Source organism: Haplochromis burtoni, unplaced genomic scaffold (assembly GCF_018398535.1).
Source record: "Haplochromis burtoni strain Fernald_Lab_line unplaced genomic scaffold, NCSU_Asbu1 Contig_10, whole genome shotgun sequence".
Lineage (NCBI taxonomy): Eukaryota > Metazoa > Chordata > Actinopteri > Cichliformes > Cichlidae > Haplochromis > Haplochromis burtoni.
The window spans coordinates 3900555-3923297 of NW_024582371.1; the positions used below are offsets into that span (position 1 = coordinate 3900555).

Genomic DNA, 22743 nt, shown 5'->3' on the forward strand with positions numbered 1-22743 from the left:
AAACTTTTTCTTCTTCGTGTGATTGGTTAATGTAATAATGTATGTGTTTTGAAAAATTACAAAAAAACAAAATAATACTAATAATCCTATGAGGGCACAAATAAAGACGCACAAGACAAAATCAATAACTAGCCATAAATATTAGAGTGGGGATGTGGTGGGGGGAATGAACAGACAGGTAAACCTTTTGAACAGAATGAATTTTCAATTTATTGATTGGCAGTTCCCATTTGTCTATAAAGATACAGTATAAAACACAATCATAGTTAAAGATACAACTCCAATTTTATCAGTCTTCCCCATAATAATAATAATAAAAAAAACAGTCAAATACAGAATATTATTATTAGAATCATTATAAACCCATTCAAATGCCTGAAACAAAAAACAACACACAAACAAAAAAGCAAAAGAAAACAATTATTATTAAAAGTTATGATATATTATTTGTTTTTGCTGCATAAGTGCTTTTTAATTTATCGAAATGCTCAACCCTATAAGTAAGGAAGGGGGTTTTTTGGAGGGAGGGGGGCGGGGGAAATTGGAATTCTGTGAAACAGAACAGAAAGATGACATATTTTATATTAAGATGAAATTAAAAAACAAAAAACAAAAAAAAACAAAAAACAAAGTTATGGGTTACTGGCCCACCAGGCACAGTGATTTTATGACTTTTCATGATATTGCAGCCTAGAGGTATGCAGCCCCCGGTGGACATACGAAACTCATAAAATAGAAGTTCTGAATCAATCACCTCATGATTGTGTACATTCATAATGCACATTTGGTCCCCGTATTGCACAACTGTAAACACTTCAGTATACCATTTCAATGCTAAACTTCTTACACGGTTTTGGCTCATCTCGTGACTAGAAAAAGGCACAGCAGCTGTGTGAATGTCGTTTTCATAGATTGTTCTGCAAGGCCTCATCAAGTGATACCACGGCCATTCTTCAGCAGTGTATTGGTCTGATTTCACATTTGGCTTTTTTTTCTTTTACAAGTTCATTGTACAATAGACAATACCCCTCTCTCCTCCCCCCAATTCAACACACACACACACACACACACACACACACACACACACACACACACACACACACACACACACACACACACACACACACACACTTAATGTTTGATTGCACTATTGCACTGTTAATCTCCTAAAGAGCTGTCTCTCCTCTCCAGGGCTTTGTGAACTGTAATTATTCCACTGTCACAGACTTGGCCAAGTTTCTGGGAAAGTCAACCTTTAAAAAAAAAGAAAAAAAAAAGAAAAGAAAGTTTGTTATAACAAATTCTCCATGATCAATTTAGCAGCACTGTATAACTTTTTTTTTGATAACACATTTCCCAACTCATTATATTAGTGTACATGGTAAAACAATTGCATCCTGGTAAAGATGTGCCATAATAAGGATTTGGCTATAAATGTTATACATTGTACATTGTTGTGATCATGGACTGTAAATAAAGAGTTCACAATTCTGACAGATAAAGTCTGTTTGCACTGTGGTGAGTAGGGAACATGAGCTGCCTTCTTAGTAAAGTAAAGCATTCACAAGGAAAGAAAAGATGAATAGACACAAGCAGAACCAGAGACATGGACGAAGCATTGGTATTCATGGGCACCACTATCCCTAAAGCGTATGTACAAGCTTAGAAGAACACATGCTGGCTGCCATTACTGTCTTTTTCAAGGAAATCTTCTTCTGCACATGTTCGAGTGCCATGACTGTACCATTAGATTTAAGTTTTGTAATCAGTTTAAATCAGTTTTAAATCAGAGAAGTAGATGAAGTATCTTAGTGTGTTAGTGTGGAATTGAAATGAATGTGTGACAACATCAAATCCACATGCAAATAGATTCCACTGCAAGCATTTGAAAACCCAACTACAGAAGCACACATTACATTCATAATTAGCTGCTCTTAGCATTGGGTGAATTTGAACAAAATCAATATTGCTATAAATCTCATATTAACATCAATATGTGATTACTGAGGTATTACAGACATCGCAGTGACTGTGCATGTGCTTGTGTTTTGCTAAAACGATGCCCATTATTAGTCTTTATGGATATCTATTATATATCTAAATATGAGGATTTGGTCATGATGATTTCTTTATTCCTAGGACTCTTGTCAATAATCAAACCAACAGTTGCATTGAATACTTACATCATATCCTCGGAGGACAGCCAAGTGAAATGACATAAGCTGCAAAGGGATGACGCTGAGGATACCCTGCAGGCAGTCCACAGTTTGCGGCAGTTCGATGGTCTGGTAGGCATTCTTAGTCAACTCAGTGTCATCCTGGCAACAGATGATGATGGGCCGACCCTGATGAAGACAGACATCGAGAGGGCAAGAATATTAACATCAGTCTGTCTGTCCACTCATTTCTGTTGTACTTGGGACTTTCAAAATTTAGTATTTGTGTCTGTTTGTCGTACTTTGAGTGTGTGCCTTGGGTGGATGTGTAAGATGTGTTTTGTTAAAGACCTACCGATCTGGCGGTGACTTGCTGCAGAGCATTCTGGCATTTTGTGTAGCAAGCGTCCCTCATGATGATCATGATGACTGGCATGTGTTTGTCAACGAGTGCAAGAGGACCGTGCTTCAGCTCCCCAGCTAGGATGCCCTCCGAGTGCATGTAAGTGATCTCCTTAATTTTCTGCATCAGAATAAGAATAGTAAAACTTGCTTAGGATGAAGATTAATAGTAAGAATGAAGACAAATTACAGCACAGCCTACATTCCTTGCATGGTATGAAAGCTGTGTGAGCAGCTTTTTCTCATGCGGTTTCAACTTAATTATATTCTTTCCTTAAACTTGTTTGGATTATATGATAGTTAGACATCTTCTGTTCTGCGTGTGTGCTCTTTTCAAGGACAATACTGTTGCCCATCAGCTACATGCTTACACTCTTTGTATCAGGGACCAGCTGATGATACTGAAGCAAGCCCACACAGCTATCAGCTCAACAACAAATATCCCAGAAATCAGAAGGACATGCAGATGCAACGTCGCCTCGGCAATGAAAGAAATCTGAGAGTGGCAAATAAGATGTTAGGGTGTTCATGTCAGGTGACAGGAAGGAGATTAAAAACATCTAAAACACTCAGTGAATCATAGACAAGGGAACACCACAGAAAAGCATGTGGACTGTCCATGGCTACAAGGGGTGGCTGTAGCTCAGGTGCATGGCAGAGCAGGTCAGCCACTAACCAGAAGGCTGGTGGTTCGATCCCAGGCTGCTCCAGTCTGCATGCTAAATATCCTTGGGCAAGATACTCACCCCATGTTGCTCTCCGATGCATCCATCAGAGTGTGAATGTGTATGAATGTTGGATACTTAGCACTTAAGACCTTAGAAGAAGTGCTTGTGTGAATGGGTGTGATTGGGTGAATGAATTAGTTGTATAAAGCGCTTTGAGTGCTCAGACAGAGTAGAAAAGCGCTATATAAGAACCGGTTCATTTACAAGGCCGGAAGTCGAAATGTAGATGGGGACATCAACAGAGCCAGTGCTGAATGATTTCTTCAACAGATCCTGGACGCAGTCACCTACTGACTACTTTTATAAGCTATTCCTTCATCGTAAATGTCACAGTGTTGATGACGTTTCCTGAGCCTTTGATGATTAGACTTTTTTTCTGTGTTGTGATAAATTAGAGCAAAAGGCTTGACGGTGCATGATACGAAAAACCCAGTAAACTTGTTCAAACTCGGCTGAGTCTTGTGGGTGGAATTGGACTGTCTACATGTAGTAGCAGAGAGGAAGCTGTTGTCAAAACTCCTCTGCATCATAGACAATGTTCCCTTCCCTCTACACAGCGTTGTGGTTAGCCAGAGGTGCACATTCAGCCAGAGACTAATAATGACTAAATGCTCCACTGAACATCACTCCTATGGCCATCTAGTTACATAACTTCTTTTAGTGTTGCCATTTGATTGTTTATAATTTTGTTAGTCATTATTTAGTATAGCTTTTATTTCAGGAACTGTTACAAAACAATTTCCCTGTAAGGATTATATAACATGTCCTGATTCCTAATTCCACTGTACTCATTTTACGACTGATATTATGGCTTTTTTGTAACTCACCAGTGCCCCCTCAAGGCAGGTGGCATAGTTGAAACCTCGACCCATAACCAAAAGAGACCTTTGCTGATACAGTTCATTGGCAATGGCCTTGATCTTCTCATCCAGGGACAACACCTTCTTTATCAGTTCTAAGAGAGTAAAAGAACGATGAGTGAACGATGCATTAATGTTGTTTAGCTTGAATCTCCACATCTAAATACTTATTTTGAATCCACAGAGGCCTTTTTGTAAGATTTGTTGGGGTACTGACCAGGTAGCATCTTGAGGCTGTTGATGATCTCCTCTCTTCTCTTCTGTAGGGAGAGTCTGTCCTCACTCATCATCAAGCCAAACATAATGAGTGAGACAAACTGACTGGTGTAAGCCTGGATAAGACACACACACACACAGAAACACTTTATAAGCCCCCCTGTGCTGAACAATGAGGAAGAACCCACCAATTTAGAATCGACTCAGGGAGGAGCAGCCATCTGCCACAACCGGTTGGGGGTAAAACCAGTCGAGACAAGTATAGACCATAAACCAGCCATACCTTTGTGCTAGCCACTCCTATCTCGGGCCCAGCATTTATGTGGACTCCACAGTCGGTTTCTCTGCAGATAGAGCTGCCAACAGTGTTCGTTACACCAACTGTCAGAGCTCCCCGTTCTTTGCAGTAGCGCAGTGCCATCAAAGTGTCTGCTGTCTCTCCTAAGGAGCACAGAGAATGAAAACATATGTTCATAAACCACAACAATGTTCCTGTTTCAGGAAAAAATGAAAAAGGCATTGAACGTGGATAGGTGTCACACAGGAAATTATAGTGTAAATAAAGCTTTTCTTTCTAAAGCCACTTTCAGGAAAGTGAAGATAAAAAAGTGCTATTGTGCAACATTATCACCTGACTGGCTGATAAAGAAGCAAACATCATCTCTGAAAACAGGTGTGATACGGTCCAGGAAGTCGCTGGCCAGCTCCACCATGACAGGCAATTCCGTCAGCTCCTCGAGGATCTGTCTGGTCTGTAGAGTAAGTGAGTAAAAACAGAGGATTAATTAACACTGCTACACTCTATCCATACAATAATTTAATTCTTTGAACTCGTCTGTTACTAATGATTGCCTTCTTTACTGCAAAATGCCATCATCAAGCATATACAAGCTAAAATAACGATGTAACTGCTGTACTCACAGCCACCGCAGCGTGGAAACTCGTGCCACAGCCGATCATGATTAGCCGTCTGCAACGCTTTATTTCTTTCAGGTGGTCCTTCAACCCTCCGAGAACAACTGAGAGAACAGAACGTGAAACAGTTAGACCTACTGATCACTCACTGCATCACAACTAATGTCTGTCGTACACTTTAGTGCCCAGTCATCATGTGTTTACCGCCTGCAGTTATTAAATAGTGCATTTTAGGAGGTAAATAAGGCTCATAAAAACACGTTTTTTGCTGTAGCGATCATAACATACATGTTTTTATATCTGAGAGTCATTTTCTTTAAAATTCCCAGTTACATTAGAGGGTAGTGGGACATGCTAGAACATAGGACTGGCTATCAGTTCACTTGTCACCTTTTTTGGTGTCAAAACAAATGCGGCCCCTCATCGTGTTGACTACTGACTCCGGCTGCTCAAAGATCTCCTTCTGCATGAAGGCATCAAAGTTTCCTGCAAAGGACAACAGGGGCATACATTACCATCACATTCTCTGACACACCGTGACATGCTGAATGCTTTCCTAATAAGAAGTGAGACAGGAAATAAGGATGCATGGCGTTTGTCTTGTGGCTTTGTTTGCACGCATTCAGCCAGCAGAGGGCGAGCATGTGCTGCACTGCATGCACAGTACTTGCAATTTGAACTTAGCTACCTAAGAGCCACAAAGTAATTTCAAATAGTTTCTGACCTTTCATGATCTGCTTCAGCTCCATCTGCAGGGTCATGATAGCTCTGACTGGGTCTTCACCGGCCTGCCGGTTCATTCTGTGGATGGAGAGTTTCCCTCCGGTCACTACTGCTATGTCATCATCCTCCATGTACAACACCTTGTTGGTGTGCTCAATGATGGCACTGTGGGTAGACAGAAAAGGTCATTTGGGGAAAAGAAATGAATGAGTAATATAAATTAGTAATATTATGTTTTTGCGTTTTGAGTCACATAGAAGAGGCCTCACCTGGCGTCAGAAGCAAAATAGAACTCCACAGCCCTGCCATCCCCCACAGAGTTGATGGCGCTGGAGCTGTCAGCTCGGTTGCGACTGTTCTTCTCATGGACTTCCTCCTTGTGTTGAGCTGCAGGTCAGAAGTCAAAAATCAAGGTTCAGTGACATGCTGCTGTTTTTGCCATTTAGTCTTTTTACTAATTGTAGTCAACATACCCAGCCATTTATCCTTGTTGTTATTACTTATTAAGTTTCAAGCAAGTTCCTCTTACGACTAGACTTATCTTGGATTTTGTTTGCTTCTGTGCAAAGAATGGCTTACTTAATAATATCTTGGATTTTCTGCCTGTATCCTTGGAGTCTGTATCACTGTATTTCCTTTGTTTATTCATTTGTGGTTTACACGTTTGCCTAATACACAAAAGTTGTCCTGTTTGATTACAGGGAGGAGACACAAATCCCTCTGGGGCGGTGTCAGGAAGGGCATCTGGTGTTAAAAAAAAAAAATCTGCCAAAGCAAACATGTGGAGCTACCTGCTGTGACGACCCCCTTGTGAAAAGGGAGCAGCTGAAAGTCGCTTTTATTCAGCAAACATTACATTCTCAGCATTAGAAAACTGCACATTGCAAAGTCGAGAAGTAGAGTGGCTTTGCAGCTCGAAAAGATACTGTTTTTGTTTTTTTATCGCAAATCAAAAGATTCAAAAGTATGCAGAGAAACAAAAAAACAAACAAAACCCCCACAAATTTGCTGAGGGTTGCTGAAGCCCCACACAAAGTGTTTATGCAGGGTGAAAGAGTGGTTTCCATCTGTGAAGTCTTATTGTGTACCTAAGACTGGGTTATTTGCAGAGGCAAACCATCCTCCTCCTCACATTATACACATACTCAGAATCTACTCAGAGTATGCATTCATGCCTCTACAAACAAATCAGCCTATAATTTGTTAATTTCCAAGTATACCTGACTTTTTTACTCATATCTGTCTGTTACTTTTCTAAGCTGAAGAGGGGCTTGCTAAGGCTGGGACGTTTTCTAATTCTGACAAGGCTTGAAACTAAAAAAAGAGAAATTTTATACATTTAAAGTGAACAACAGACGAACTGAAACAAAGATTTTGTACTTAATATGGTTGGTTAATAAATTAATCTTTGCCTTTTAGCTAATCTGGGGATTTAAATTTGAGTCACTAAATTTAGAAAATATCTTATATGTAATGGTATATGTAAATAAATGACCCAAAAAGGACTTATCACGCCATTGTTGAGGTCATTTAAAACACGATACTAAGCTTTTCAGTGCCTGCCCTGGAAGTACCTCTGCCTTGAACTTTGGATGCCTTCATTAACAACCGCAGATAGATAAGATACTGCGGACACAGTCTACAGAAAGAAAGAAAGAACACCAGCAGGGCGGTGTGATCGTAGCAGCTGAGGATTTCTTTGTAAGATTCAATATCTGGACATTTAAAAAAGATACTTCAAGTTTTAGATTTTAGACATTCAAACTGTGATCACTTTGTAACACCTCACTACATTTTCCTCTTCGTTCCCTCCACTATCTGCAGGTTCTGTGGGTGAAGGGCTGTGTGAATTTGTGCCAAGCAATCACTATAAACCAATGTAGCCACCTGAATCATCATGCCAATTTAAAATCAAACTCATGCCTGGCTACACCAAAATGCAGTTTGCTATAGCCAGGCAAGTAATACCAGTTCAGCACGCTTCAACATCTCTCATTCAGCAGCAATGACTGGGAGTGTCTAAATGAGATCAGCAGTAGTTTTTAACAAATCCCTGTTGTGGTTTGACAACGCCTGACAAAAGCTTTATCAGGATCACTTTATTCAAAATGGGATTATTATTCAAACTACAGTCATTTATATTTAGCTCTGTATCCAGGATCTCCCTGCTCTTTCGTGTGCCGCTGTGGAAAGCACGAGGTGGGGAAAGCAGGAACAGCAGCAGCAGCAGCAGGACCCACTCACAGAACAGAAGCAGTCACAATAATGAAGCCAGAAATAGTGAGAATACCGTGAAATTGAGGAGTTGGGGTGAAGGTGCGTCTGCAAAGCAGCTTGCAGAGGCTGCAACTGTATATATCCCCAAAATATATTAAATAGCACAGCACGTATGAGAATTGCAAATGAGAAAGATCCACATCAGCTGATCTGATGTGGATTAGCTGACCTGATATGGCCGGCTGAGCTTCACTCCACAGCCTGGCAGAACTCACGCTCAGATTAAACATCGGTGTTATTCTTACTCATGGAGCATAGGGACTAGTGGTCAGCCTTCCCGCTGCTCTCACTGGACTGGGGTTTTTTAACAGTGGACACTCTATCATGTGAATACGCCACTAGAGTCAGTGAATGCACCAGGGTGGGTGGTTTCAAAAAGTTTGGACCCAAACTGGGGAAGTCTCGAATTTTGTTAAACTAAATGTTTCTCAAGATGTCATTCAATTTCCAAAACATCACTGCCTTTAAAACTTGACACATAGTTTCCCTATTACACTGGAAGAAATGTTTTATTTTATTATTACTTTACAGTAAAAAGTGGAAAGCTGGTATTACTTTGACAGTAGCTGGGAAAATTATTTTGAGAGTGTGGGGTTGTTTCTGTAGGCTATACATGAACCAATCTCTATACCTTCTTTAAACATAAACATAGGCGTTGTATCTTAATTTGACTCTGTCCCAAATACACCGTCCTGCTGCTATAAATACTAACTAGTGCATCTTATTAGTGGCTAAGAGCAAGGCCGAACAAATATTTGCTCCAGTATGAGTTTGCTCAGAATGACAGTGCCAAACTGTCACAGAAAGCATTAAAAACGTATGAGCTCAGAATATTTATACAGGTTTAGCTAAATTAAATTGGACTGACTAACCTTGGGACTGAGAAACACACATAAGTAAGAAAATGCTGCTAATGGTTTGGGTTTTCACCTCATCCTTAAATGAGCATTTAAACTTGGTACTAGAATCATGAAGAAAAAACATTTTCAAGCTTTAAATTGGTAAGAATTTTACCACACAGTTCTTAAGATGCTTCTTAAGCAGTGATGAAATAGCGTTGCTTAAAAAAAAAGGGGGGGGGGATATTTATATTTTAAACTTCACAGCTCTGTTATAAAAAAGCAAATTGCTTCAGGGGGACTGTCCCAGTCAGTTGAAACTTCCTTGAACAATAAAACTACAACTGCTTCCTTATAGGGGTCAGATATCCATATGATAACCAGCAGGAGTGAGATCATGTTAGATAATTTAACAGAGCGTTTATCTTGACATTCCAAATATTTCATCATGTCCCACTTTTCTATCGTGCAGTAAATCTTCATATCTACAGTTAGACTCTAGGCCAGGGGTGGGCCATCTCAGTCCACGAGGGCCGGTGTCCCTGCAGGTTTTAGATGCGTCCTCGAACCAACACAGCTGATTTAAAGGGCTAAATTAGCTCCTCAACATGACCTGAAGTTCTCCAGAGGCCTGGTAACAAACTAATCATGTGATTCAGGTGTGTTGACCCAAGGTGAGATCGAAAACCTGCAGGGACACCGGCCCTCGTGGACTGAGATTGCCCACCCCTGCTCTAGACGGGCAGGTTTAGGGTGCAGTGTAAGTGAATATGGCACTAAAAGAGGAATAGAGCTCACCACTGTTGTACTGCACGGGGATGTGCTCGGTCAGCAGCTCATGCTCACTTCGCACACCGATGACCATAGGACTTCCTCTCCTGCCAAGATGGGAGGGGGGGGGGGGGGGGGGGGGGGGTGAGATGGGAGAAGGATTAGGTTTCACATTCATCGTCTGCTTTGCAGGACATGTCCTGACATTCTTTACTATAATACTTCTAAACAAAGCAAAATATTAAAGAAATCTTTTAGTTTGTTCTTGCTTATACTACTGCACATTCAGTGTGTTCAACATTAGTCCTCCATATTTTGTACATATTTCCAAGACTGCTTGACTGTTCCTGGAACAAGTCACTGGATCCATATTGGCCGTTGATGCCATGTGGACGTCTCTTATTGGCTCAGGAGGCAGAGAAAGTGTAAACATGTATCACAGGTGGGGGAGGAAGGTGTGAGGATGCCAAGCTTAAAACAGGAGACACCTTTACACGCACTTTAGTGATCGCAGTGCAAACAGTGTGTCAACACAAAACCACTTCATTGTGAGTTAAGAAGCCGTATTCTAAAGGCCTCTCCTTACTTCTCCTCCTTCTCTTGTCTGCATCTTTTCTCTCTGCTTCGCATGTCTCTGGGGCTGTGCTGACGTAAGCACGATGGTTGTTTTAAGAGGCGTGGGGCTTGAAAATGGAGGATTGCAAACAGAAACATGTGGTGGCCATCCAGTACAATATTGTAGTTTCGCCAAAGAAGGGAGAGATGGGAAGAAGTGAAATCAACGGAGAGCCTTATCATGATAAAGATGTTTAAAGGACCACTTTGGCTTGTTTACACTAAACCACACCAAGCACACTCTAGTGTGTATGGCATGCAAGCATAGCAGAATCAGAGGGGTGTGACGTCTAACACAACAGCATCTGCATGGAATGGTGCTGGATCTACTTTCGGATTTGGTTAGATTCAGAGTGTTACAACTTCCTCTCCAGGCTGAAAGGCACAACAATAAAGTGCCTGTTTCAGAGACCGGTGAGGCAGAAAAATGGCGCAATGCTACACCTTCAACAGGGTATGACAGGGACTTGTATTAAATAAAAGACACGAGTGGAAATGGCAGAACAAAGTCCCAGAAAGCAAAGCCGAGGTTGTGAGAGTAAAAGTTTCGCTGTGAAGGTCATCCATGATGGCAAAGGGTGGGTGGTGTCTAGCATCACTAGATAATTGAAAACATTCCCCTTTTCCCTCTGTCTTGGCAGACAATGCTGATTGTTAAACATGTAAACCACAAAAATACATCGAGTACGGCCAATGACATGCGTTATACTGATATCGGCTTTTAGAACGCAGGCGACAGCTGAGACAGCAGAGATTCATCTTAAATTCATCTTAAAAACATGGTGCTTCTCATTTTGCCGCCATCCTCATTTCTCTCTTCCTTCTTAACTTACTCCAGTGTGCTGCCTTTTCCCTGATCTCTGACAGGGTCACTGAACCAGGAAAGGTATGAATAAACTGATGAGAAACAATTAACCTGGAGTTTCATGCGACCCAGCCAAATTTCCTGGAGCTGAAACGCGAACCCCTCATTGTTAATAAATTACAGAGAAGGTGGCCCAGGGCCAGGGGCCCAGAAGGGAGGGGAGGCTCTCAATTCAGTCTCTGGTCCTAAGATGCAGGTTGTACTCACACATAGCCGAACAAGAATTTCCTCAGCGCATATATCCACTATTATAAATAAAGGAAGTTCCAGAGTCCTGTCATAGTAAATGTAAGCTCAGATAAGCCACAACACATAAATCTAAGGAGCCTCCTAAAATCATATTGTATTGCTTTATTGTGGTAACAACAGGAATGAGTCACTCCCAGTGAGTCTGGTTCATATTCCTGGGCGGTATGTGTGAAAGACAGTGTGTGACTGAGTGTGCGTCAGAGCGTGCATACTAACCTGGTTGCCACGGCCTCTCCGGGGAAATGACGGCTTTTAAACACGAGAGCAAAGGCCCCCTCCTATAACACAGGAAAAAAGCAATGGGAAAAAATAATTCAGTTAAGCTTGATGAAATAATTCAGTCCAATAAATGATGAAGAAACGAAGGGTGAGGAAGAAGGATAATAATAATAACAATATCAAAATAAAATAAAAAGAAACATCTCGAAAAGTTAACGTAAAGTCAATTAACCATTCCAGGAAAGTGTGGGACCTTTGAGAGACACAGAGCACAAACAAATGTTTCTCCTGGCCCTACGGGGTTTTAAACATGTGTGTGCGCATGTGGGTTTGTATGTGTTGGAGGGGGGATGTTAAGGTGCAAGGTGGTGAGTGTGTGTGTGGAAACTGGGGGGGTTAAAAGAAAAGAGACCCCTATTGTACAAGATCAGCTGTGTTTCGAAAGGACTGACTTCAAGTCTGCCTGTGGTGGTTATTGAAGCCAAACTGGCTGAGTGTGTGGCTGTGGTGGTGAAATATGGGGTGGGGGTTGAAGGATGGGTGGGTGGATAGTGGGTAAGCAAGCATTCAGTAGAGGGCGAAGGGATGGTGTCATGATCCGGGATTTTTTTAGTGGGTATCTCAACCGTCTGGTTCCCATTACTCAGAATGGCCGCCTATACTTCCTCTGTTCTTCTACTCTGCGACTGTGACATTAAAGCGTTACTCACATGATTAAAAACTGACGTTTTTTATTTCATTTTATTTTTTCCCTTTTTTCTGTGACTAATGATGTCACTGATGATGCTGTCCAGGCGGTTGCCATAGCATGTGTGTTTGTAATGGAGCGTGTTTTTTAATGGACAGGAAATCTAAGCAGTTTCACAACAAGTAAAATAAGTACATGAGTGTATGACCGTCACGGATACACTTTATGACATTCAGTGACAGTCTTTTAGCCTTCATGGTTACCAGCAAACTCGCTGTAAAACTTTTCCACTGCTTAAACTGAAGCAAAAACTGGAGAAGAAAGCAAAAGAGTGCATCTGTGAAGCCATGAAGTAGGCCATTGTGCATTGCTGCTATGAGAGCAACTCACCAGCTGTTTAATCACCCTCTCTACTAGCTTGGAGAAAGTGATGCTGTCATTCTCTCTGTTGTCATAAACATATTTGATCAGCTTCGGGATCACCTCTGTGTCTGTCTCTGACTCAAACTCGTAACCTTTGTTGATCTGAGGAAGGCAAAAAAAAAAGAAGTTAATATTAATTTAATCCACACTGTTGAACTGTTTCTGTATTAAAAGCATTTAATGAATCTTCCAGCAACACACGCATGCTCAGTAGCTCAGAAACCTCAACAGAATTAATGTGGAACAGATTAAAGTTTTGACTTAAGACTGAAGTCCATATTTTCTTTATGTAGACGAAAATTAGAAGAAAAATCCAATCAGATTTGTAACATCTAGTATCTTAATACATACATATATATATTTTCTTTTATTTGCTTAAGTGATGTGACAACTTGACTACCAAACCCATCTACATCCACAATAACAGTGTTATAATCAATGGAACAAATGGCAATGACAATAAGGCCTTTAGCATAGGAAGTGCGTTTACGTCAAGAGGAATATTTTCTAATGAGATGATGACGTACCAGGTACTTCTTCAGCTCTTTGTAGTTGGTAATGATGCCGTTATGGATGACGACAAACTCTGAGAAAGACAACAAGAGTGAAAAGATTATAGAAGCTATGTACCCGCTGCACCTTTAGGACAACAATGTTAAGTATGCGCTTAGGCAAGTTTAACACAAAGCACTGGATTTAACAGCTACTCAACACTACTATCAATACAAGGTGGACAATTTAAAAGAGTACGAACAAGTGCAAAAACATACATTATCATAATGATAACAACATAATAAGACTGCTATATTTTTTTGCAAAGAAATTTTGAGTCAGTTTTGTAATTTTCTGTCACACTAATTCTGATGAGCATGTTCTAAAGCAAAGGTACATAACTGACACACTTGTAAACGTGGCACACTTAGGACAAACGTTTTGGTTTCAGTTCATGAATAGAAGGCGTGCCTGTGCACTAAAAAGGTAGGCAGCATGGTAATTTAATGATTTCTTTTTAATGCTTTAGTATTAAGCTTAGAGTGAAATGATTTAAAGCAAGGGAGAACTATGGAGTCGAGTCAACATTTTTTTCAGGGGATCAAAATGTAATATGTGTTTCATTTTAAACCATTTATTTCATTTGTTGGGCATGGATGTTAAAGCAGTAGTTGGAAGAATTCTGAGGGAATTTGAAAACAGATAGTCCTCAACTCATCGTTCTAAGCAACTCTGACCAAATAAGCAAAGAGGGCATTTGCATGTGCTTCACATGGAAAGGAGAAAAAAGTGAGCCAGCGCAGAGTTCTGACGTCACCCTGGACGTGAACCCAACTTCTTCCATGTGAAAGTCTCTCGTCAACCCTCTACAACAGAGATGCCAAACTCATTTCACATATGTACAGCTCACTTTGCTTTAATGCAGGCCGACAGAGTCAAAGATATTTAACCTCCTGAGATCCGAGCTCTTTCATGGCATGCACCTAATTTTGGTTTCTGAGAAAAATTAGATCAACATATGAGGACATTCGTTTAAAATGTTGATAGAAAATTGTCAGTATAATGCACTCGTAAGTGGATATCAGCCCATTGTAGAGAAAAATTAGGTATTTTGGTCTAGACATCCCAGAATGTGATGTTCACATATGTGGACGCCAGGTCCTAGGAGGTTAATGAAACATTTAATCCCCGACAAGTTTTAACATAAAAAAGACAGTAATCTCATTTTTTAAATTATAGAGATGTAAAATTAGCAAAAAAGATGTGGTAGATCATTGCCCAGGCTGGCCTGTATTTGTAAAACGCATAGTTTTAGTTAAATCACCGGATTGTTTTCTCCATAGTAGGTAGTGAAAAACAGGAACTTTATTATTTTGTGTTGTGTGAATGGCATTAGGGAGCTCTTTATTGGTAGGAAAAAATGCAAAAGTTATGAAAATACAGTTAAAAGTTTTCTCTTTCACATTTTTCCAAAGCCTTCCAGCAGTCCGGATTGGAGTCTATATCTTCCTTATGTCTGATATCCTTGCTCTGCAACATTAATTATTCGTACACCTGTGTAGACTTTCTTGCTCTTTATTCTATTTAGCTGATTTGATCTAAAAAGATCATGTAAAAGTAAAAACCAGCCCCAAAGAGGAGCAAGATGCTAATTATTAACATGCAGTTATTATGGATTTGTTTTTCAGTGACTTGCTGTCTATGAGGATCCCATAAATGTATACTTTGTGAGTACATCTTACCATTATCCTTATCAGAGCGATGAGGATGGCTGTTGAGAGCGCTCGGCTCTCCGTGGGTGGCCCATCGGGTGTGAGCGATGCCAAAGTGTGTGCACAGCTCTTCATCAAGGTTCAGCGAGTCCTTCTCTGGACAAGCAAAAACACAAAACCAGCCCTGTTACTGACATGACAAGAATTCAGATGATTTTTAAGCTTGACAAATGCTAAAGTTTTTTCAGAATTCCTTCAATTGTTTTGTACTTTTAAAGAGGACGATGAGAATGTTTTTGAGCTAATCAGAACCAAGTGAACAGACACAGAAAACCCCCCCGAGAAACCCACTGTAAAGCTCCTCGTCCAGAGCCTTGACCTTCCCTGTCTTCTTGATTAAACAGATGCTGTTATTGTTTCGGTCACTTGTTGTCTTGCTAGGGCCATCCACAGCAATACCTGGTAACAGGGAGAGAGGGTGGAGGTGAGGTGTTAACTAATTTTTTCAAACAAAACGGCAGCAAACAGTAAAGTGTCAAAATGCTGTGCTCACTATAACAATAATGCTCACCACAAAAAGACATGAAAGATTTTGAACATGAGTTGCAGCAAGATAAGTTAGGACAATCAAAGCAGCTTGAGATACAATATGTTATTATAGGAGGTACTATTTCTGATTTTGCATGTGCGTGTTTGTTTTACAATGACCTTCTGATTCTGTTGCTTCATCCTGCTCTAACAGGATGAACAAATACGAGCATGTGTTTGTATGGGTGTGCTTTTTGTATGGGATACTATAGAAAGGCTCTGAGTTAGATGTCACTGTCAAAAGATCATATTGTTTTCCAGCCCAACTATCCCAAACATGACATGTTTCTCTTTAATGAAGGTACTGCGGCTTCGGATCATGCTTACAGACGACAATAAAATTTAATGACGAAATTCCCTTTTGACTTAGTGGTTTGATGTGTAGCAGGAAGTGGAGGAGGAGCTCAATCAAACTGTAGAAAAGTGTTGGGGCAGGAAGGCAGAAAGAAAAATACACCTTTCGAAACTGGTGGTATTCCTGTGAGGGCTGCTATGTTATGCCAGTTGAGGGGGAAATGGTTTTGATGGAAATCACTGTAAAGAGTCCCAGAAAGTCGATTCTGTTCATCTGGATGTAGCATTTTCAGATGAACAGAATTGACTTTCTGGGATTTCTTTCTCTGGGTGATTGAGCATGTATCGAGACACCGGAAAGAGTGGATCGTTCCCGATGCCAAACTTGGAAAATCTTTCTTAGGAATTTTGAAGGTTGAAATAAATTTGAACGATTAAAAGGCAAAAGATTTTATTTAAGCAGTGCCTGAGTAAATGGTGATACTTTCATTTTGCTTTTTAGAAGTCAGGAGAAGTGAATCTTCATCACTGTCACTGCAGGCGCAATGCTTTTTGTACTTAAAGGCTTCATGCTTATGTAAATGAAAACATTTCATGATGTTATTAAGTAAAATATAATATGCATCTGTGTGCTTATAGAGGAACATTTGATTGCGATAGGAGAGCTAGTCCACATACTCGGAGCTCGCCCGTCCACAAGCAGCTCTAAGTGTTTACTGGGCAATAAGTTGGGGGCGGTGAGCTGTAATAATAAAGTCTGTAGGAGATTAGTGCAGTACTAACAATGTTCATATCCTTGAGAAAGAGGACACAATGCAATATGATAATATTCCTCAGCTTTAAAACGAAACAATCACACAGTTGTCCCATCTCTCGAATTTCATAGTTGAATCAGAAATTATATCAAGACTCCTCATATGAAGGCGAATGTTGTTTTCTAGGACCTTACGTAAGTGATTAAACTTGCAGTGTCATTCAAAGAGTCTAAAAAATCTGCAGTCATATCAGTCTTCAAAACAACTAATAGGACCTTCAAGTAAAGCACAAGCAAGTAGGCTGGAAGATGAGGAAGAGGATCTTTCTGCTAAGTATGAGGCTTACTTAGCAGATAAAGGCTGTGTCTCAGAGGCCAGTTTGATCTTGGTAAATGCTAAATGGACTGATTCTTTTATAGTGCTTTCTGCTCTTCCAGAGCACTCAAAGTGCTTTAAGACAGTTTAAAAGAATCCAGTGGTAAACTGCACAAATACCACTTTTCCTCATCTTTGTGCAGCCTGTAAGTAGGTGAAGCTGTGTCAGATACTATTATCATGTGGAACCTGAGGCTTAAGTTGTTATTGTCTAAATAGGTTTCCTCTGGGGCTATAAAGGCAATATCGGAAAGATATTAGTGTTGGAGGGTCCATACTTTGTTTCTATCTTCTAAATTCAGAATGTGGTCCAGTGAGCTTATTTTTTAACACAGAAGTTGACCCAGAGTTTTCCGAGATGTGTTTCTGTTGTGTTGTCTCATTATTGTGGAATGTTGAAACCACAGTGGTTATTAAAATGTGTTGATGATCTATCTTTTAAACCACGATGCACTGCTTTCTCCTACAGCTCCCTTTAGAGGTTGAGAGGATGGGTACTGGTATCCGCCATACTGGCGCTGTATTTACCTGGTATAGGAATGACAGCAAAATGAATGACACCACTACCAGCTAGAAATGTATGTAGGTCAAATATGCTTTTAGAAGGAAAGCTGTGCTGACACGTAACTTATATCACTTTGCTAAGAGTTACAGGTATCGAATGCTACACTGGTTCTTCTATACTTGAGAGTATTTCATTTCTAAGTTAGCCTACATGTGCTGGAAGCGGTTCAGTGGATAAGACTGTGCCTTTATAGAGATCACAGTATTCACTGCGTGCCTGCAAATATTATAAACAAGGGTTCAAGAGCAAATCCTGATATATTTAGTTAGTGTTTATGTATTGAATTCTGTGAAATGTTTCCTTGATTTCATACAGGGGAACTAAAAGCATCTGTGGTGCGTGTGTATACGTGTGTGGGTGTGGGAGTGTGTGCTAACTGTGAAGTTGAGTGTCTCACCTGCTGAATCGTACCCTCTGTACTCCAGTCTCTGCAGTCCCTTCACCAGCGTCTCAAATATCTCCTTTCTGGTGCGAGGCACTTGGTAATTCAGGTAGGCAAAGATCCCTTTTAGAGAAACAGAAACAGAACCTGAATCTTCTGAGAGGCTCAATGCTGCAGTCAGAGTTGAAACTGCTGTCAAAGTTCATTTAGTTTAGACAATTTATTAGGAATACTTCTTGCAAACAGCATCAAGAAACACACAGTGGATAGAAAACATTACTTGGTGAGTTTCATTAATAGGTCATTAATAAAGAAGATAAAGCTGCAATAAAGACTCACTATGACCTTCATCAAACTTAAGCTGCTCTACCTGATATGAGCAACTACAGGAAGAATAATCATCAGAGGATCTTTATTTTTGCGACAACGAGTCTGTAAGTAAAATGTAGTATAAGGACTTGTTGTAAGGTTTAGAGCATATGTCCTCTGAAGTGGTGGAAACACGACTGCGTGTGTGTCTTTGCAGGAATGTTCCGGGCAGCTCTGCTCCCGCAGGCACACAGCTGGCCATTGACGGACAAACATTGCACGCAGTGTTGTAGCAGCCAGGTAGAGAGGGTAAAGTAAAACTCCTGCATTATCGGCCTCTTCCTTGCAGGCTCGGGGTGAGGCCGGAGAACTGTTAAACATTTACTTCAGACTGTAAACGCTATTCTTTAAGAGCAATAAAAAAAAAAAAAAAGTATTACACCTCAACCTTCCCAGGACAAAAGCGGGTCGCTGTGAATGAAACAGACCGATCTTTTGACAGACTGGTCTAACTGCTCTGACCTGTCCCTCACACCCGTGAGTAAAAACACTGACACGTAGCAGCTGAGTCTGAAACTTTTCAGGAATCCACACAGAGTCGAAAACAGAGCTCAAACTACACACAGTTCAAAGTGACTACATAAAACCTTGACAAAATGACACGTCCGCCAGTATCTTGCTTTGTAACTTGCATTTAAATCATCGGTAGTTTCACTGGCCACTGTCCATCAAAGCGACTCCCGTGCGTAATTGCCGCAACCTTTCCAACATCTTTCTAAAAAAAGGCAAATTTACGAAGATAAGTCTTACCGCACATGGTTCAAGTTTCGTCCTCGCTCCCGCACACGGCTCCGCTGAAAAATGAAAGACAACGTTTGTAATTTCCCGATCGAAGTGATGTTTCTACCGCTTCTACATTAAATCCAGATGGACTGCGCTCTCCAGTTCACTCCCCCTCTCTATTTAACTACTGAATCCTGGAGAGGCGGCTGCCGCACCTCCTCTAACACCTCCCCCGTTGCCTGCTCTGTTAACCCCGTCCTGGTGTCGGACGCAGGTGTTCACTACTTCATCAGTCGAAAGATGGATGAACTTGGTTTTATCCCAACCCACCTGCCAGCGTCAGCAGGACTCAGGAGTTTGTAGACTTTGACCACAGTGTGAATAATAATAATGGCTTTTCTCTTTAGTTATGCATTTGGGTAAGGTGGGGCCCTGCCTTCTCTAATTCAGCTTCAACAGTTTTCACGACACTTCTGGTTCTGAATGAAGAATCAGGCCTTCGCCATCACTGAAGCATGCAGGCTTTAAAAAAAAATCTATTTGTTAATCTATTTAAATGGAAAAACGAATCGATTTAAATCCAGACTAAACATTTTAAACAGGGATCCGTTTATAACCACGCATTACTCTAAAATGACGTCTAGTTTTCTGTACTTATCCCCGAATTAGCAGAAACTCAGGAATCAATCGGCACAGTTCGTGATAACGAGGTGTTTGAAAAACTTGCATTAAGGACCATTGTGTAAGGGTGTCTACTTAAAAGAAGCAAAAATAGAACATTATCAAGAATGGTGATTCATTCATTCATTCAGTAATATGGCATGTCAGGAATGTTGTCTACATGCTTCAGAGATCACTGTTTTTTTCTTTAGCTGTTATGAGTGTGTAGCGTCCATTGCTTCTTTGTAAAACAACTTTTACTTCTTCAAGCGCTAAAGCTGCAGGTTTCCTTACATTTCTTCCCTTGTAGGTGTAAACCTTGCTTTCTTGGATTCCTTAGAGACCTTGTGGTCAGTGTATTCGGACTGGACTTGCAGTCCTAATCCGGCTGATTGCATATCCTACAGTTGGAATAGTGTAATAGCTAAACAGTAACACTCCAGTAATTATAGTTCTATCATAGCTAATCATCCATTCAGTGACTCAAGCTACTTTAATCCGTTTTCCTGATGAACCTGCAGTTGTAGTGAAAGGTGACAAGTTGAGTTCTTCAGAAATGTCAATAAAGCTTTATATTTTTCTGCACTTAATGTTACAAATAATGTACGGAATAGTCAAGATTAACAAAACAAAACAAAACAAAACAAAACAAAACAAAACAAAACAAAACAAAACAAAACAAAACAAAACAAAACAAAACAAAACAAAACAAAACAAAACCAGTTGCTATCCCAGGGTATATTTACATCAGTTATCCATAATTATGTAATTTCTTGCAGAAACTGAGATTTTAGCACATAGCCTGGCTGAGACGATGTCGTGTAGAAGTGTCAGCATCTTGCCCAAAGATACTTCAGCATGCAGACTGGAGCAGCCAGGAGAAACTACCAACCTTTCAATTAGTAGATGACCTGCTCTACCTCCTGAGTCATCCTGAGTCACAGGCGCTCCAGCAGCTCAGCTTGTTAATAAAGTTAGCATTTTTTAAAATTGTTGATAAAACTCTTTTTAGATTAAAAGTTGCATTGGTAACAAGAAGCATTCAGTTTTCAACCAATAAATCATCAAGTTAAGCCAGAAGACCTTGGTGGATGAATGACAACGCTATCAAAAATATAGCCTCCATGGTGTGGGCTGTTAAATTGTAATCATATGGGGAAAAATGACTGTTTATTTGGTGGGAAAATAGTTCTTTGTGAATAGATCCCCACTTCCATGAGTATGTGAATAGTTCCTGTTGTGTTATGTGGCCAGAAAAGCAATTTTGCTAGTCCCTGTCATAAAAATATACTTTGATGAGTTCTTGCAACTGTGTAGTGACCATCTGGTGAAATGGTAAACGCTCTGATTTCTAAAGTCTTAATAAAAATAAATAAATAAAAAAATAAACTCATTTCACAACTGCCCAATAATTCAGTTTTATTTCTTATACTGTAACTTTTAAACCCCTATCAGTTTTATAGTTCCTACTGCTTCTGTGGTGCAAAGGTCCTCCAAGTGCTCTGAACTGACTCCAAGGCAACATTAATTGTTAATGAAGACAATAAATGAAACGACTGACAGGTTTATGTCGATTTATGTACGATGTTATTCAGACAGAGTGGCAGATATGAACTTATCTGTGCCCCGGCATGTAACTTGGTTGCATACGTATCAAAAGACACGGAGTAGGTAGTGTGCATGTGTCCACCCAGTTAAATTAAAATCCCAGACTCAGAGAAGTATGAAAATGGGTGTTCCTGTGTTCCTTCTGACCACATCATATCCACAGTCCATGGCTACTTTTAAGAAATGTGTGACGGTCTGGCCAAGTCACACGCCTCGCCTTGCTTTTTCCAAACCCCATCAGCCCACACTGAGGGAGAACTATTTTGAAAATGGTGTTTAATTGAAGCCTATTGCGTACAATCCTCTTCCCTTTTTTTTGTACTCTCTGCCAGCTCATGTCAAGGTGTTCTGCTGTAGAAGTTTGTGAGTGAGAATCAGTGGCAAGAGCCAAAGAACCACATTCCTCCCCTGGCTTAAGGGATTAATAAGTATAATTGTCTGTGCGATTTGACACGGTTATCCAATGAGATTCACCCCAAAGATCAAAGGTTCTTTAATGACTACAACGATGTAAAATGATGGGCTCAAAGAGAGGTTTGGCCCCAGCTTCAGTCAAGCTTTAATTCATTTTCACATTGAGGGTTTGAACCAATAACCCTTTAACTTATATTTGTCTAGTTAGTCAGTCTTTGATTTATTGATATTTCACTGGTGATTAATACCATCTAACTCTCTAAGTGCCAGAAATATTCATTAGGCCACACCCACATAAACCTAATAGCCATAAAAAAAATACCATAACCTTATAACCATATAAAAACAATAGTAAAACAACAATCATAAATTATTAACTGAACCTGTCTGGTAGAAAATGCATGATATGCAATGTTGGCAACAGTTCTTGTAATTTATAGTGTAATATTAATGAAGTTTGTGTAAACATTAGTAATGATAACATCTATATCAAGGTGATGATAACACCTGGTCAGTAGCCAACTCACATAGATAAACGAAAACGAAGACGCATCAAGCTTTGGAGTAGATTATATAAGGAAACACTGCAGCATGGGTGGAGTGATTGAGATTATAAAATATGATGTACTTTGGTCAATTGCACAATACGTGTCTTGGGTATTAAATTCTTCATTTATATCAGGAGATCCAATAAATGATTCATCTCTACTTTTATATGTTTTGCTTTGACACGCGAACACACACAGCCGGGGCTTCGTGGAAATGCTTAAAGTGTGCCAGACATCGTCACACTCTCCGGGCATTTACAGGCTCTGAATGAATGTTTGAGGTCTGAGTACATTAACCGGATGTGGCTCTTG

At 40.2% G+C, this 22743-nt stretch overlaps 1 protein-coding gene across 1 annotated transcript; it reads right to left on the reverse strand.

The window, feature by feature from the left end:
* Positions 1-190: 190 nt before the first annotated feature.
* Positions 191-19392, reverse strand: gfpt2 (glutamine-fructose-6-phosphate transaminase 2). Its single transcript, XM_005921158.3, has 19 exons — positions 19229-19392; positions 18125-18232; positions 15502-15609; positions 15181-15306; positions 13474-13532; positions 12914-13048; positions 11833-11894; positions 9915-9994; positions 6270-6387; positions 6002-6165; positions 5668-5763; positions 5284-5381; positions 4994-5114; positions 4646-4803; positions 4364-4478; positions 4114-4241; positions 2512-2679; positions 2184-2345; positions 191-1253 (listed from the first exon to the last, which is right to left on the reverse strand). Exons 1-19 carry the CDS (start codon positions 19233-19235, stop codon positions 1209-1211), a joined length of 2058 nt encoding a protein of 685 aa, XP_005921220.1. The 5' UTR covers positions 19236-19392; the 3' UTR covers positions 191-1208.
* Between the last annotated feature and the right edge of the window lie 3351 nt (positions 19393-22743).

Excerpts from the sequence above, each read along its gene's own strand:
- gfpt2 (XM_005921158.3), bottom strand. Across the intron at positions 4,242-4,363 it reads CAGCCTCAAGATGCTACCTG|AACTGATAAAGAAGGTGTTG; the intron begins GTCAGTACCCCA and ends TTACTCTCTTAG. Across the intron at positions 2,346-2,511 it reads AGCAAGTCACCGCCAGATCG|GGTCGGCCCATCATCATCTG; the intron begins GTAGGTCTTTAA and ends TGTCTTCATCAG.